Source organism: Pseudorasbora parva, chromosome 18 (assembly GCF_024679245.1).
Source record: "Pseudorasbora parva isolate DD20220531a chromosome 18, ASM2467924v1, whole genome shotgun sequence".
Lineage (NCBI taxonomy): Eukaryota > Metazoa > Chordata > Actinopteri > Cypriniformes > Gobionidae > Pseudorasbora > Pseudorasbora parva.
In genome coordinates this window covers 31,261,842-31,279,098 of record NC_090189.1, presented here as the reverse complement: position 1 = coordinate 31,279,098, position 17,257 = coordinate 31,261,842, and the positions used below count along the sequence as shown (strand labels likewise).

At 36.1% G+C, this 17,257-nt stretch overlaps 1 protein-coding gene across 2 annotated transcripts in view; it reads right to left on the bottom strand.

Moving 5' to 3' along the window:
* The window catches only part of chm (CHM Rab escort protein), a 93,337-nt gene that overhangs the window by 35,469 nt on the left and 40,611 nt on the right, over nucleotides 1-17,257 (bottom strand). For both annotated transcript variants that reach the window (XM_067423224.1, XM_067423225.1), the window contains exons 9-10: nucleotides 14,291-14,368; nucleotides 1,345-1,449 (exon numbers count right to left, since the gene is read on the bottom strand). In XM_067423224.1, the coding sequence (XP_067279325.1) occupies nucleotides 1,345-1,449; nucleotides 14,291-14,368 (183 nt within the window). The remainder of the gene's footprint in view (nucleotides 1-1,344; nucleotides 1,450-14,290; nucleotides 14,369-17,257) is intronic.

The following is a 17,257-nucleotide window of genomic DNA, read 5'->3' as shown; positions in this document are numbered from 1 at the left end:
AAAATTAAGAGACCACCTAACATTGATTTCTCTTAATTTTTTCCAGAGCTGTATATATTTTTGGTGCATTGTATTGTATTTCAACATTCAGTTATTTTTGTTATTACAAAAATAGTTCTTTAAGCTGTTATGCTGTGACAACTTTTTTTGCAACTTGATAATATCGTATACCGTGATAAAAGCTTCAGCAATTAATCGCAACATGAAAAATTGATATCGGCACATGCCTACAATGGACAAATTGAGTCTTTAAACGCCTCAGAGGTAAAGTTATTCACTGTCAAAGTGACGCAAAAACGAATGGGAGTCAATGGGATGCTAACAGCAGGTGATGGCTTGGTTAGCAATAGCCGCCCCTATGGGTGGAACGCTTTCCGAGTGCTAGATTACTCCCTTGGTTCCATCAGCGCTCTTTGCTGTCAGAGAGTGAATGCGGATCTCCTTCACACGTCCCACCATGCACTGTTCATGCACATTAGGTCTGTTTACGTCAGTGCGAGTTCCTCTTTGACGTGTTGTTCATTTTAAATGGTTGATGGGCAAAGTATTCTTAAAATGCATGTAATAAATAATTATTCACAGTATTTTGAAGTGCCCACGATAACAGTATGGTGCATGTTTGTTATTGTGATGTATCACATTACCGTTTACAGGCACATCTGCCTCTCAGTACTAAATTGAGTTCTTGTTTGCTGTTATTGCGCTTAAACAATCAAATACACACAACATAATGGTGAGTATTCAAATAAACACAGTCAGTTTTGTTGTGGTGAATGTAAACACAGTTCAGAAAGAAAACACATGTGTAATAGTATATTGGATCCATGCGTGAGGTCTTAAAGTACAGAAGCCTAATACATCTGCTGCCAAATTATGAGATAATATATATATATATATATATATATATATATATATATATATATATATGGCAGTTTAAGTTAATGTCAAGCCCTGGTCATCACCATGTTCATTACATGGAAATGTGCAGGATGACATTTTTGTCATTTGGATGTAATTTTGTATTTCACAAAGAAGTTGTTATCTATTTATTCAATATAAAGACCTTTTTTTTTAATTGACTGAAAAAACAACAACTAAAACAACAAAGTGATGTCCATAAATATGTTGTGTATAAACTGGGGAAACCACCCAATCACAGTGTGAAAATACAATTTGGTTAATTGGTATATTAGAGGTATAAAGGAGTTTTTATTGTGAAAGTATTAAATATATACGTTCATGAGGGTTCAGTGAATATCTGATTCAATCAATACCTTTTTCATGGTTTCTCATTATTACAGTAATGCATACTAATGTCACTTTTGTGGCGTATTGTGCGCTTACCTGTAAGCTGTGCTTTGCCTTTGTTCATCTCTGATGTATGAATCTTCAACCACAAAATGACTGCAGCTGATCTTCTGACCGCGTGTATCAATCACAGCTTTAACTCTGTGATGCATGAATACAGAAGATGCATCAGATCAAGAAAAAGTACTTTCCTTAAACCAGCTTCCTTTACCCAAACACCTGCTTTCATCACAAAGGGGTCAAGAGATGGTCAGATTATGATCTGAAGATAAAATATTAAACACTAGAACATCATATATTAGCTGTCTCATTCTTCATGGGTCAGGTGGTTACTTATAAAAGCTCTTTTTATAAAGAGAAGTGGCCTGTCCTTTCATATGTGTCACTGTAGGAAAATGTGGTGCTTTGGCATTTTTGCATAAGGTCAGTGTGTCATGTTAATAATTTTGCATATTGTTGGACCTACGTGGTTCAAGAAAATATATATCAATGTTAAATTAAGCAATTTTCATTCATGTTTAAGCATTAAACTATTTTGGTACTTTGTCCGTTCTTCACATTAAATCAAAGTGTAAAATCTGGGTCCTGAACCAGTTGTGAACCAGTGGCCTAGGGCACAAGTTTGACCTTTCCTTCTTTACTGCAAGCAAGAAGGAAAAAGAGCGAGTGAGAGAGAAAAAGGAGGAACAGAGGAGAATCTGTTGGCTTGTTATGTCAAGAGTTATAAATGTGCTTTATAGGGCTCATTATCCAAACTAATGGGCTGGGGGTGACATCCTTGAAATGGACTTTCACAACACAATAAAGGGGCAAGAGAGCGTCTCCCTCCCCTGACGAAAAGTCAGGCCTCGGAATAATCCTCCCCCAACGCCCAGATTGACTCCAGGACAGATCTGTTTATGTAAATGAAGATTTATTTACTCGGAGGAACTAGCAGAGGAAGCGGAGGCTTTCCAATCAATCGTCAGCCAATGGGGTGAAAGAAAGCAATATGGGATACATTTCACAAACCTAACACACCTGAGGGCAACCGTAGCAGGTTGCTCTTGCTCACAGGAAGCTGCTTTTGGATCAAGAGAACAATTACTGCAAGGCTCAGCGATGAGTTTGGCCGGTCTAAGAGAGTCAGGTCAACTTATGTCCCATTATCATTTGTTTTTATGCTTTAAAAGTTAAACATTTGTTTTAGTGTGCGTTAAAAATTGATATGGTTAATTCTGTGATTTCAGTTTCAATTGTATAATTTATTGTGGCAAATTAAAAACCTAATTTTATATAAACTGTAGAATATATACAGTATATATAGAAAAAATTATATAGAATTTAAAAAATAAATAAATGCATTTTAATTAAATATAAACTCATTTTATGCATATACATTTTTTAATGAATGGCTGCTACCAATAAAATATAGATTTTTTTTAAGCTGAGGTCTGAACTACTCAAACTGGGGGGAAAAAAACTGTATTGTTGAGTCCTGGATTGGATTTTGTTTGTCAATCGAAAAAAGAAAAATAAATTGGTTTGATTTTCTTCAATTAGGTTTTTCCTCAGCACTCAGCATGTAAAGAGTTTTCTATACAAGTGCATAAGTTTCTTGTCAGTGTGCATAAAACAATGAAATAGTGCTAATGATTCAGTTTCACTTGCAACCAAGGCCAGTGTTGGCTTTGTAGATCATCATAAGCGTTCATAAATCGTCTTCATAAACCACGTCAGTGGCCTCTGAACCAATCAGCGTGATAACCTTGCACCCAACGATGCATGCGTTCAAACTCATTTGAATTTTATATACTTCTCTGCAAATGTGGTTTTGTGTAGGCTAAACAGATCATATGCTGAATGACACCATGACGGATATTACAAGCAAGAAGCTCATTTGTCTTGGTAAATATTGCATAAAACAGTACACCATTGATTTAAATCAATGAAAGATTCTGTGTATACCAGTGCTGTTATTGTTCAGAAAAACTAAAACTATTAAACAGTTCCCGGTAACTAACCAAGCTGAAATTAACAATAAATATTAACTTCACCTTAAATCACTTCAATTAAAATAAATAGTTGAAGTACTATAGTATTACAATTATTAAAATAAATTGAAGCTATATATAAAAATATGACCTAATAAAAATGACAAAAGCACATAAAATTGTTCAAACTTAGGGTACATTTACATGACAACTAAACGGAAACGTTTTTCCTTTGTTTTTCGTGTACAGATGACAAGGTTGCAAAATTATCCCCGTACACACGGATCAGAGAAAATTCTGTACTATTCCTGCCAGGCCAGTAGTTGGCGGTCACTTTGTAAAGAAACACTATGTACCTATAAACGGAACAATTAATATGCATGCGCATGGTGTTACGTTCACAAATTCATGTTTTTGTAGTTTAGACGAAGACAATAATGTAATCGTTTTCAAAAACTTGGACTTTGAAACCGATTTTTAAAACATAGTTTTTTTTTAGGCCCCCAAAAATGCCGTTGTCATGTAAGTAAACAACCAAAACACATAAAAAGGTTTCAGTTTTTAGTTGAAAACTGTTAGGTAAACAGCCCCTAAAACTAAATTTAAAACAAAAACTGAAAATATAAAAATACAAGATAATTTAAAATACTAGTAAACATTATAATGGCATATAAAAATCTCAAAATATATTTATGAAGCCCTTTAAAACCCACCAAGTGTACCAAAGTGTTGTACAATTTCAAAAAATAAAATCATTAGAAAAAAATGACAAAATATAGTAAAAAAATAAAATAAAATAAAAAATGATATATATATATATATATATATATATATATATATATATATATATATATATATATATATATATATATATATATATATATATATATAAAATAAAACATTTACATTATTGCTCCCAAATGTAAGGCGTCGGTCTGTGCACACTAAACTTCCAATATTTTTTTACTAGGCGTGTAACGAACCCCCATGTCATGATTCGATACATTTCACGATACTGAACTCACAATACAATATTATTTGTATTTGTATTTGTATTGAAATACTTCAAGACATGGTAAAAGGTTAACAATTATTATTTATTTTTTTACTGTTGATTAAAAAGGTTAAATTTGTATTACATTGCTAGTGGAAATGAATAGACTTGGACTTGGTGCTGGTAACCCAATGCACAGGACAATGGTGACACCAGAATAAAAATATTCATGATTCTACTTAAATTATGTTAAACTTACTTTAAAAAATTAGTTACATCTTAAAAGTTTAACATTTCTTAACTTATTTTGATGAGTTAAAACAATGTAAAAACATATGTTGTCATAACTTATTGAACATATAATTTTTTACAGAATTTATAATTTTTTATAGAAAATAATGCAGGTCACTTTTTACTGATAACATAAAATATTTGGCATTACCATTAGCACTGGTACTGACCCACAAATATTCCCCCATTGCATTATTATACATTATATTCAACATTATATACTGTATAGTATTTTAATGTAGTAAAAACGTAAAAAATAAATAAATAAAAAGTTAATAAGTTCAATAAGTTATGACAACATACGTTTTTACATTGTTTTAACTAAACTTTTTTTAATAAGTTATACAAGATGTAACTAATTTTTTTAAGTCAGTTTGAAATAGTCAAGTTGAAAAAACGTAAACATCCAAGTCGATTGTACTTAAATTTCAGGCTGACTTTTTTTTTTTTTTTTTTTTTTTTTTTTTTTACAGTGACAATAAAACGTTTCCCTCACGCAGTAATTTTCATTTTGGGTGAACTATACACAATACAGATTGTCACCATTCACGATACACATTGTTGCAATTTAGTATTGCGATATATTGTGACATGATATGTTACACCCCTATTTATTACATAAAAAAAAAACATTTACAGTAGCTCCTCTGCCAGCTATAACTTCCTTCGTTTATTATAATTTTACAGTGTTTTAAGTGACGATTTTCTTCTTTGGAACACGAGGCGAAAATGCTGCTTTATTCGCAAATAGTTTTTCCGATATTCAGATGTTGTGCATGAATGTAATTCTCAACTTGTATAGTCAACTTAGCGCATGTCTTGGGTTCCTCCTCCAATGTAACTAACCCAATTGACACTGATTCTTGTCTTAGCAGACACCTCCAAAAAAGGGATTTCATCAGCAGTTGAGTTCTGTTGACGTGTGAAATGAATATGGATAAACGAATTTGGACAAGTGATTGAGTTGCCTGTCGTGGCGGTAACAAACCGGACAGTGCTGGACCGTCCTCCGCATGGAGTGGCAGGTGGGATTCGAGGGTCTGTAATCCTCTGATGCATTATTAATCTGGCTCTACCCTTTTCAGCTTTATGTCTGTAATAAGAGCAGACATAGGGCGGTAATTTATGATGCCAGGGAAATTAAAATCATTGTTCAGCCTGCCAGACACCTTGCCAGCTTTTTTTTTTTCACCTTCATGAAACTTTTTCCATGGATGATGTATGGCGCTAACCTCCAGCACAGGGCTGACTCCACACGGGGCGCCAGTGGAGGAGGACATGGACCGTCCACGCTACACTCAAGGCGATGCTTTATAGACTGAGCTCAGGGTCTGACGGACACCTCGGTTTGGAGCTCTGCCAGCTCCCAAGCGAGATCCTGACCAGCCCCGGTCAGGTGAGTCTGGCTTCAATCCAATAGGGATGAAAGAATTTGCCTTGAAACTTCTTAGTGCTCCAGTTATATGGGGGTTAATGGCATTGGTGGCGATTGTGAAGAGCTTGCAGTAAATTATCAATTAAGGTCATCTTGGTTGTTTTTCGTATGCTACGTTAAGTTTTGAGGAACACCTCCTGCTGGGCCGCTCATGTAGAACTGACGTTCGGGACGGCTGACCGCATCCAGGGACAGACGTCACATATCAAAACTAAACTGACCTCTGTCAAATGACCTACTAAAGGAGCAAGTAAACAACCTGAAAGATTTGTTGGGAGCACAAAGTATAAAAGTTATCCTTAAGAAAAAATATGTTCACCCAGGCCAAGCAGTCCTCCTTGATTTGCAGAAGATCTTGGCAAGCAGAAGAACGGACACATACAACAGCAAGACAAGATGATTATTTTTCTGCAGTCAGCTACTTTTTGCATTGCAGCCAAGCAAAAACCACCTCTTAAAATATAATTTATTATTTTTCAAAATGTTGGTGGGGTTTACAAAATGGCTAACATTACACATTCACAAGCTTTTCTTTGGATTCAATTCTGTTTTTCGATTTCATTTGATTTGATTTTCATTCAATTCTGATTTAACTGCGCATAATTTCAGATATAATGTAAAAATATGAATAATTCAGCTCTTTCTACTTCTGCAAGGGAGTCATTTGGGTATGGCAGGGTGTGATGGCCGCCATACCTTGGCTTCCCAGTCAGATTAACGTAACATTTTTATTGCAGAATATATTACTACAGGTAACATTATTTGTAACTGTTTAATAAAAGAGAAAGGCAAATCAATTAAAGCGACCTGGTTGTTATATTTGTGTCACATGAGTTCAATGTGTCTATTTACAAGATGATTTTGGAGCGTTGAGTGTCACCAATATAGGAATTACCAGGAATTAAATCTGCCGGCTCTACGCCGCAAGTTACACGTTGGTTTTCATTTATACTGCTGCGTTGTTGTCCATGTGTCAACAACGTCAATGTGCAATTTCACATGTAGACCACTAGTGGGCAGTTTCCACAGGCATGCGGCATATAAATATCATAGAAACTTTTCTTGCAGCTCTAGTTGATTTAGTAGAGTTAAATAAGAGGTGAGGTGGTAATGGAATTCGTTTTTGAAAAAAGAGTGCTCGTGGCACCTGTTTTCATTATTACACTGTTGCAGAGACTATTCATTCCGTTGAAATCACAAAACGAAATGGGCCTAAATGGGCCTCTGTTCTTGATAAACAATCAGTGATTAAAGGGTTAGTTCACCCAAAAATTTTATTTGAGTCAACAATGTCGTTCCACACCCATAAGACCTCTGTTCATCTTCAGAAAACAGTTTAAGATATTTTATATTTAGCCCGAAAGCGTATCTAAGTGTATGCACACTATACTGTCCATGTCCAGAAAGGGAATAAAAACATTATCAAAGTAGTCCATATGTGATATCAGTTAGTTAATTAGAATCCCTTGAAGCATCGAAAATGCATTTCAGTCCAAAAAATAACAAAAACTACGACTTTATTCAGCATTGTCTTCTCTTCCACGTTTGTTTTCAATCCTCAAATAAAGATTTGAACGTTTATGAGTCAGTGATTCATGATTCGGATCGCCAATGTCACGTGATTTCAGCAGTTTGACACGTGATCCAAATCATGAATCAATCTGCTGATTGATTAGCCTGGCTCCGCCCTCCTACGTACTTCCGCTCAATTTTCATTTCCCTTCAGTAAAACATCTGGGACTGCTGTGTAGTCTTAGGCTCTCAGAACAAATTTTTACCAGTCCAATCAGCGAACAGAGGGAGTGGCTGAGAACGATGACGTTGATGTCGTGCGCTAGTTTGAGTTGTAGTTCAGTAATGACAGCAGAGAAAGATGCGAACGAAGCCATTCATTCCTTTGTGGCACCGCTGTCGAATATCCAGAAGTTAAAGTCGGAGCGATAACAATCTTTGCTGGGGTTTGTTGGTGGCCATGATGTTGTGGCCCTCCTCCCCAACAGTGGGAATTTGGGAAAAGTTTGATTTTCCAGCTCGCTCCGTTAGTGGTGATGGAGTTGCCTGAAGCCCTATTCGGGCGGTAATTGTTTCCCGTGGGGTCGGAAGGTATTGCCATCATTTACAGGGGCTAGTCAGTGATTTTATTGCCGTCCATCTCCCACCACCCGCGTAAAAATCCCCGGCCGAGTTACCTACTGCTTTTGACAAACACCAAGGTCGTGTGGTGATGTAATAGCTGTCAGAATCCACATCTCTGAGTTTTCAAGAATATATCACTTCAAAATTCTCTGTTTATAATCATTTTTAACCACTGCAGAGCACCGTATGGTTGCGCTTTGCTGTTATTTGGATGCATTTCTAGACTTGTATTTCTTTTAAATACTTTTAGTATTTTACAAAGTATTTACAAGAGCAATATATTTAATCATTATCACCACTCAAACTAATTAAAATAAAATCAGGAAAACTTTTGAATTGGTCCGTTATTTATAGCAGCATTTATTATCATACCAAGCATATGACATTTTATTTACAGCCAACAATCATGTTACGGACCACAAGAGCGGCGCATTCCCGATCACAAAACTCTCCCCTCCACTGTGGCATGAATAAATCACAATCCGAATGCACGAGTACTAAAATACTTTGTTACTTTACTTAAGTACATTTGTCACGTATCTGTACTTTACTTAAGTAGAATCAATAGTGCATACTTTTTACTTTTACTTTGTTACATTTTGCAGCAAATATTTTACTTTCTACTCCACTACATTTCTACGTTTCGTTATATTTTCGTAAAATTTTCTGATCAGTTTAAGGGGCTCGAGATTAAGGCTTGTTCAGACAATTAAAGGTCCCGTTCTTTGCGATTCCATCTTTCAAACTTTAGTTAGTGTGTAATGTTGCTGTTAGAGCATAAATAATACCTGTAAAATTATAAAGCTCAAAGTTCAATGCCAAGCGAGATATTTTATTTAACAGAAGTTCCCTTTCAAAGCCTACAGCGAACGGCCGGTTTGGACTACAGCCCTGCACTTTCTGCTTTAATGACGCAACTAAAACCGTTTGTTGACGAACCCTCCGCCCACAAGAACACGCAAATTCGGGGGCGTTGTCCTTTTGCTCTCGCAGGTCGAGAATAGGAAGCGTTGTTTTTGTAGATTGTGTTTGTCGCCATGCCATTGAAACGCTGTTATTTTCATCCCGGAGTCAAATCACCTTTGTTTGGCCTTCCCACGGACGCTGTACGAGATCAATGGCTACAGTTTATGGTTAACTCGGTTCCGGAAAATTATAATCACAATTTAAAACTATGTGCAGCACATTTTGCTGAAGACTGCTTCCTCAATCTCAATCAGTTTAATGCCGGATTCGCAGAAAGATTATTCTCAAAAGATGACACAGTTCCCTCTTTGTTGTTTATGGACCACAACCGGTAAGTGTATTTTATTATTTAAGTCGGTCCGTTTAACAGTTTATGTAACTCATCACACAAAGTGCAACGCTGTTTAGCTTTGTTAACTAACGTTAGATGGTAATTGAAACTAATCCGAAAAACGTAGCATATAAAAGTGTAGTAATTCATTCAGACACTATTGATTGTTGGCGTTTGTAATGATCAGTTTAAACTACTGAATAGACAGCTTACCATTCTGAAACATCCAGCAAAAGTCTTTCCTGAGCAGGTTGTAATCGATCCTCTTCAAAATTCTCCGGGTCTGATTCCGACTCAAATTGATAAGGCAATATAGACATTTTTGCAATAACATTGAGTGCACGTATCTACCCGTTATGATAAGAGGCGGGACCTTTCCGGGCAACATGCTAAGCTGCTGTCCAATCACAGCGCGGGAAGCGCTGGCCCAATCAGAACTCGTTACGTATTTTTGAAGGAGGGACTTCATTGAACAAGGAAATCATCAGGCCGTTTTTAGGACAGAGGAAACAGTGCTGTACAGATAAGTAAATTGTGTGAAAAATACTGTTTTTTTACACGCAAAACATGAACTCATGTTATTTTGCACATTGTAAATATAATCAAAGCTTCGAAAACACGCGAAGAACGGGACCTTTAAAGGATAATAAATAATATATAATGTATAATGAACTCCTAAGTTGTGCTGTTGACAATCGCGCAGCCTCTCGTGAAGAAATGGAAACAAACCAGCGCAGCTCACACAGAGAAACTCAGTAACATACTGTAGTAAATATTTAAAATGCGAAAGGTTTTTATATATTATAACATATAATACAGTTAAAAAAACATCACGACACGACCAAGAGTGCTGTTTTCCTGAATACCATTTTGACTGAAAATGTGACACTGATTTCATGACAGTTAACCCAAAACTAACTTAATTAAAACGCTCCAGCCCGTACTGTTTTCTTCTTTTTAATTATTAGAATATAGATATTAAGAGAATCAATTATTATACAAGGACTTTTACTTTGAATACTTCTTAAAGTACATTTAAAATCAAGTACTTTTTTTACTTTTACTTAAGTAGGGTTGTCGTTGTAGTACTTCTACTTTTACTGAAGTAAATATGGCTCTGGTTATTTGTACTTTTACTTAGGTACTGAGATTCAGTACTTCCTCCACCACTGAAAATGGGTAATGAGCAAACAAGTGCTCCTCTGCCGCCATCTACAGGCTATAGTGGTAATTTCACCAATTGTCAGTTTTCCTACATTGTGAAACTTTGAGTTTTATAAATTCGTACAATCTTTAAAGGATGAACAAAAAATATTTTTGGTCAGCACATTCAAAATGTAGAAAACGTTTAAAAGAGCATAATATTTAGACTTGTATAGTCTGGAAAAAGTTGTGTTAAGTACTCTGAAGTCCTTAATTCTTATAACAGAGGTCTATAACTGTCTAATTTGCTGGTTTATGATCAAAGCTAGACTTGTCGTCATGTCAAGGGAGCAAGATTTTATGATGTCATCAGAGTTCGCATTTGGTAAACTGACGCCACTGAGATTCTGCTGTAAATCATACAGGGAACCTTCTAGCTAGGTGTATTCCGAAAATATTATAGGTTTAATAATTATAATATAGAATTAATACTAGATTTGAATTACATTTTATAAAACATTTATTTATACTTATGTTGTTGCATTTTTATGTACTGTTATAATGTTCAAATTATTATACATGCTTTTGATTCACGAAAAAGTAGGGATGCATCAAAACGATCAGAATCAAAACAAAGGTAACAGAGAAAATTGAAGCTTTAATAAGGAGTTATTCTATATTTCATTTATTATTTATGCAGTGCTGGCAGTTTGAAAACTATTCAATTTCTGTATATTCCCTACCTGTTAGAAAAGAAGGCCACAGGTAAATATGACATTATAATGGGTTTATGTGAAGAGGGTTTTAAGTTCACTTAAAATTGATGTAGTTTTTAATTATACTGTAATGTTGAATGTCTATCATTAATGTAAAAAAATAAAATAAATCAGACATTAGTAGCAGCTTTAGTATCGGTGAAAATAGCCTTCATAAAAAGAGGCTATTACAACAAATATTTAAAATATACTGCCTTTAAGTTGTTTCTACATTAATTTGGAGAATAACTGTAAAATTATTACAATATAAAAATTAGGGCCGGGACTCGATAAAAAAAAAAAAATCTAATTAATTAGAGGCTTTGTAATTAATTAATCGAAATGAATCGCATTTTAATTGCATATAAATATTTGACCTGAGAACAATGAGAAGTAATTTTTCACAGGGATTTTTAGTATACCATTGAAAAATGATTGAATACATAAGCTTAATCAACAAAATATTGTTTATTTATTTCAGTCCAGCAGACCAGTGCAATGTTTGCCATTAAGTTTAGCAAAAGCATATTTGTGATATTTAAAGGGTTACTTCAGCGATTAGCATATGGCTTTGTATCAGTAGAAACCCTGAAGTATAATCAAATGATTGTGCTTTCCCTCCTTATATCCCCCTGAGACAAGAGATTTATGCATTTTATTTCTGGAAAAATTCCTCCTATGATGCAAATTGACGATATTTGCATCATAGGAGGAATGTTTGGAATAAGGCTAAAGAGTAACAGCCAGCAGAGGGAGCCATTTCCGCATGTTTTGAACTCATGCATGGGGGATGGGTTACACTCATGGGTTACACTCAGCTCGCAGGGAGAGCTCAGCAGGCAGCTACAGGCACTCATTTAAACGGAGCTATGGTGAGCAATGTAAGTGTTTTAACTTCTCAAGTTCATTTCTATGAAAGTTAAGCTTGTAAAGGCATGAACTGAAAAGCGCCAGACTGAACTCGCGTTGTGAATGTATGCCGCGAGTGTAGTCGCGATTACCTCAGCTGTCATCACGAGCTCATTTCTCTCACTCCTGCAGTTAGTGAACAGTGCTGGTGACTCACTCATTATATTTAACAGACACGTTCAGGTTTTAATTGTAGTGTCTTCAACTCAGTCACAGTAATCCAGTAACTTAGGTGGCTTTGGGAATGGCCTAACAGGGCAGCGAAGCATTCTGTGAATTGTAGTCTTTCATCCCCATGAGACAAAAATACATTTTCTGTCTTTTCTCAGTCTAGAAGGCACCAAATTCAAAAATAATTTCACATTTCTACTACATTGATGACCCAGTTTAAATACAGATTCATCTTCCCAGCGCTGAACTACCCCTTTAAGGCTCGATGTGCTGCGGCGCCGGCGATACGCCAATTCCTTGTTGTATAGCTTACACACAACAATGCTCATGTCGACGCTTCCATCCTTTCGTTTTTTTTAAACAAAATTTTCCATCCACGGGGCCAAGCAAAGCGGCCTCATCAGCTTCTTCGTTCATGTTCACTATGGTTTGTTGTTGTCGTGACTCGTCGTGAGCGCTAGTTGGTGTTCCAGTATAATCGGTCCATCGAAACTCATTCATTGAAAAATGTTCCGCGGTGCAAAAATAAGTGTGGTTCAAATTTTTTTTTTTTTTTTTGCATAATTAATTAACGTGTTAAAGTCCCGGCCCTAATAAAAATATTAACAACGCAAATGTTTTTAATGCGATTAATGGTGACTAATAACAGAAAAAATGCAATCAATTAGCTAATTTTGTGACTAATTGATTGGCAGCACTAGTTACTTTCAATAAAAGTGTTTTTTGTAAGTGTGATATTCAGTTATTTTATTTGTTTTATTAAAATGATTGAATTTCAACAAAAAAGTCTAATATTAACACAATTATACAAAAAAGGTCTTGCATCCAAGACTTTTTTCCTTTCGGTGCATCACTGATGATAATTTCACAGAGAAAACATTGGAATAACTTTTTTTCCCCAGCCAATGAACATTATTAAACATAGCTTGATCATTTAAAACAGCAGCAAAGGAGAAAAATTGCAGTGCATGCTTATAAACAGAACTATTTATGTCTATTTATGTCTCTAGTTCTCGTTCTTGGTGGGAATGAGGCCTTTAATCAGAAATCTTTTCATTTTTTTACACATCCCTGGTCGGTATGATATGCCCGACAAACGACAGGAAAATACATCTAATTTGAGCGCTGCTGCACCAGCAACGTACGCAATAGCCTTAACACTAGTAAGCTAATGCTATCACATGTGTAAGTGTCGTGCGCTACATCCAGAGGAATCCAAGCCCCCTGGGTCATTCACCAGCAAGATGAAAGAAACTCAATATAATCGCCAAAGAGAGGGCCAAAGAATGAGAGGGGAATAAAGAGAGAGAAGAAGAAAAAAACCCAGATCTAACCTAGTTTATGACAACAATCCACCTTTGAAACTCATTAAAGGCCTTTCTGGTGGGGCCTGACGCACATTATCAGCACAGATTAATCAAGGGAGACGGGAGATGAACTCTCATTTTTTAAGAGGCAGCAACAGAGGGCTTTTTTGTCTTCAGATGAAAATCAATTAGTGGAGGTAAGGCCACGAGGAAAAAGCGGCATCACTCATCGCCGGCCCAAGTGGCAGAGTCTGTGATTTGTCTTCCGAGCTCGGCTGCTTAAGGGGGGCTGGTACTGCTGTCTCCCTGAAAATTAATTTCATATCTATATTCCGAATACCCCCCCACCCCCCATTCACTCATGTGCGCCATCTCTTGGCCTTGTTTTTGAGTGCCCTGTACACAAATGAGCTCTGATCAGCCTTGGGAGACTGGAGTGGTGTGAATCAACCAGAGGAGGAAGTCAATCTACTTCTTATCTAATTGAATTTCTGAGTGTTAGGAGTTGTTGTTTTTCGTCTAAATGCATGTTGTTAAAGTGTAAGAACAGAATCAATGGTGAACTACTTACTTGTCGGATGCCTTGTCCACGACCAGGCACTGCACTGAGTGTCGCAGACAATAAATTCCTCCAAATACAGCACACATTCTGCGAGAAGAAAAAAAGTAACACCTTACATACGTCGAGTTTTATATGACATTCAATCTGGATGGAACTGCTAAACACTCGTAATTACAGCTGATGGCATGACATTAAAAGGGCTGATCACACCTTGTCCACACAAAAAGGACAAAATACAATTCATTTGACAAGGCAAAAATGTCACCAAGATCTTAAAATGTGTTACCTTCACATTACTTTTCTTGTGATTTTGTGGTGATAACGAATAGCAGCTTAATTAAACTATAAACACAAAGACAAAGTGATTCAAATATTCTTAAAAAGCCTGGAGACAAACCTAAACAGACAGGGAGAGTCACAAAAAAGATGACCGGCAGACAGAAGCTGTGAAACAGTAGCCAACCTACTTTGTGTGATTGCACACAGTATCAATTTATACATTGGTGTCTTATCTTATTACCATTTCTGCAGTTTTACAAGGGCAATTAGTCATTAGAGGCTGTTAGTTAGTGACACTTTACATGATTACACCCTTAACCATAGAAAAAAATGACTGTATCAAACACTCTCTCATGGGTTATTTCATTCAAATATACATTACATTTTTGTTAAAAAAAATGAAGATTAAAAAAAAAAAAAAAAAAAAATGAGACAAGCCATAAGATTTTCAACAAGAAATCTCTAATCTAATTCTAATTAAGGCTGTATTTATTTGATCAAAATACAGTAAAAGTAGTGTAAAATATTAATACAGTTAATTTACACAGTCATGTTTCCCTGTCTAGGAATCCGATGGATGAGCCTGGGTTTGTTAGCCTAAAAAATCTAGATGCACCCTAGCGGCAGCAAATCTAATCTGCCGTGAGTGTCGTCTAGCAACTCTCAATACACTTCTGAGCTGTAAACGGCAAACTCTGGACGGGCCAATCACATAGTGTATAGAGTCGATGGGCGGGGCTTAACATAATGACTGCCGAGTCGCGAGTGCTTCTAGTAAACACAGAAACTGGCGAACATCTTGATGTGGATCTGGCTTGTCAGGCTATGGGTTTGTATATACACTACCAGTCAAAAGTTTAGAATCATTAAGATTTTTTAATTTTTGAAGTCTCTTCTGCTCACCAAGGCTGTATTTATTTGATGAAAAATACAGCAAAAACAGTATTATTGTGAAATATTTTTACAACTTAAAATAGCTTTTTACTATTTGAATATATTTTAAAATGAAAAATATATTGCTGTGATTCTATGCTGAATTTTCAGCATCATTAGTCCAGTCTTTCATTTGATCCTTCAGACATCAGTCTAATATGCCGATTTGCTGCTCAAGAAACATTTATGTAAAAAAAAAAAAAAAAAAAGAATTCAGGATTATTTAATGAATAGAAAGTTAAAAACAATAACAACAAAAAACAGCATTTATCTGAAATATAAAGCTTTTCCCACATCATAAATGTCTATACTGTCACTTTTGATCTATTTAATGCATCCTTGCACAATAAATATATTAATTTCTTTAGTTCTTTCCCCCAATAAATAAATAATTCTTACTGACCCAAAACTTTTGGTAGTACAATGTTACAAAAGATTTGTATTTCAGATAAATACTGTTCTTTTGAACTTTCTTTCATCAAAGAATCCTAAAATAAATGTTTCACATGAATAATGTGTAGGGAAGGAGTTAGGAGGAAGAATAATACTGAGTACCATCCCAAGAACACCATCCCTATTGTGAAGCATGGAGGTAGTAGCATCATGCTTTGGGGGTGTTTTTCTGCATAAAGACTGCACTGTATTAAGGAGAGGATGACCAGGCCCATGTATTACGGGATTTTGGGGAACAGCCTCCTTCCCTCAGTTAGAGCATTGAAGATGGGTCGAGGCTGGGTCTTCCAACATGACAATGACCCAAAGCAGACAGCCAGAATAACCAAGGAGTGGCTCTGTAAGAAGCATCTCAGGGTTCTTGCGTGGCCTAGCCAATCTCCAGACCTAAACCCAATAGAGAATCTTTGGAGGGAGCTCAAACTCTTTGTTTCTCAGCGACAGGTCAGAAACCTGACTGATCTAGAGAAGATCTGTGTGGAGGTGTGCGCCAAAATCCCTCCTGCAGTGTGTGAAAACCTGGTGAAAAACTGAAGCAATCAAAGGCTACTGTACCAAATATTAACATTGATTTTCTCAGGTGTTCAAATATTTATTTGCAGCTGTATCATACAAATAAATAGTAAAAAAAATCATACGTTATGATTTCTGGATTTTTTTTTCTAGATTGTCTCTGATTTCTATGATTGACCCCTCTATGATTTCTAAGGAGGAGAACTTGCAAAATAGCAGGGTGTTCAAATACTTATTTTCCTCACTCTATGCATATATATATATATATATATATATATATATATATATATATATATATATATATATATACATACATACACACACACACACGTAACATGAAGGGCACAGGTTGGGTATTAGGCCACATAAATATGTCAGAAGACACAGATGGAGAGATGGTAAAGACATTTTGCTGTTCAATCCAAGCTAAAACAAGGGAGGAAAAAAAATCTGGCCTTGTCTGCCCAGATTAATATAGAGACATGGCATCTTAATAAAGTGCAAAGATAAAAAAAAAAAAGAGAGGCTAAATCTGCCAGCAATCATCTGGACCCATCTCCCGTCCTCCACAGAAGCCCATAGAGGCAGCAGGGAAGCCCTTTGATGTCATTAACCCTAACTGACAGACGTTTAAGCTGATATTACTCTAATTAACTGCCCGCTGTCGGCCGCAATGATGCAGTCGGGCGGAGTGCGTGGGCACTGCCTTCCCTCTCCAGGCCCCAGCACTCGCCCTGGCTACATCACTCGCCATCACGGCTAAATTAACAGTTGTGAAAATCCAGTACCCCCACAAGC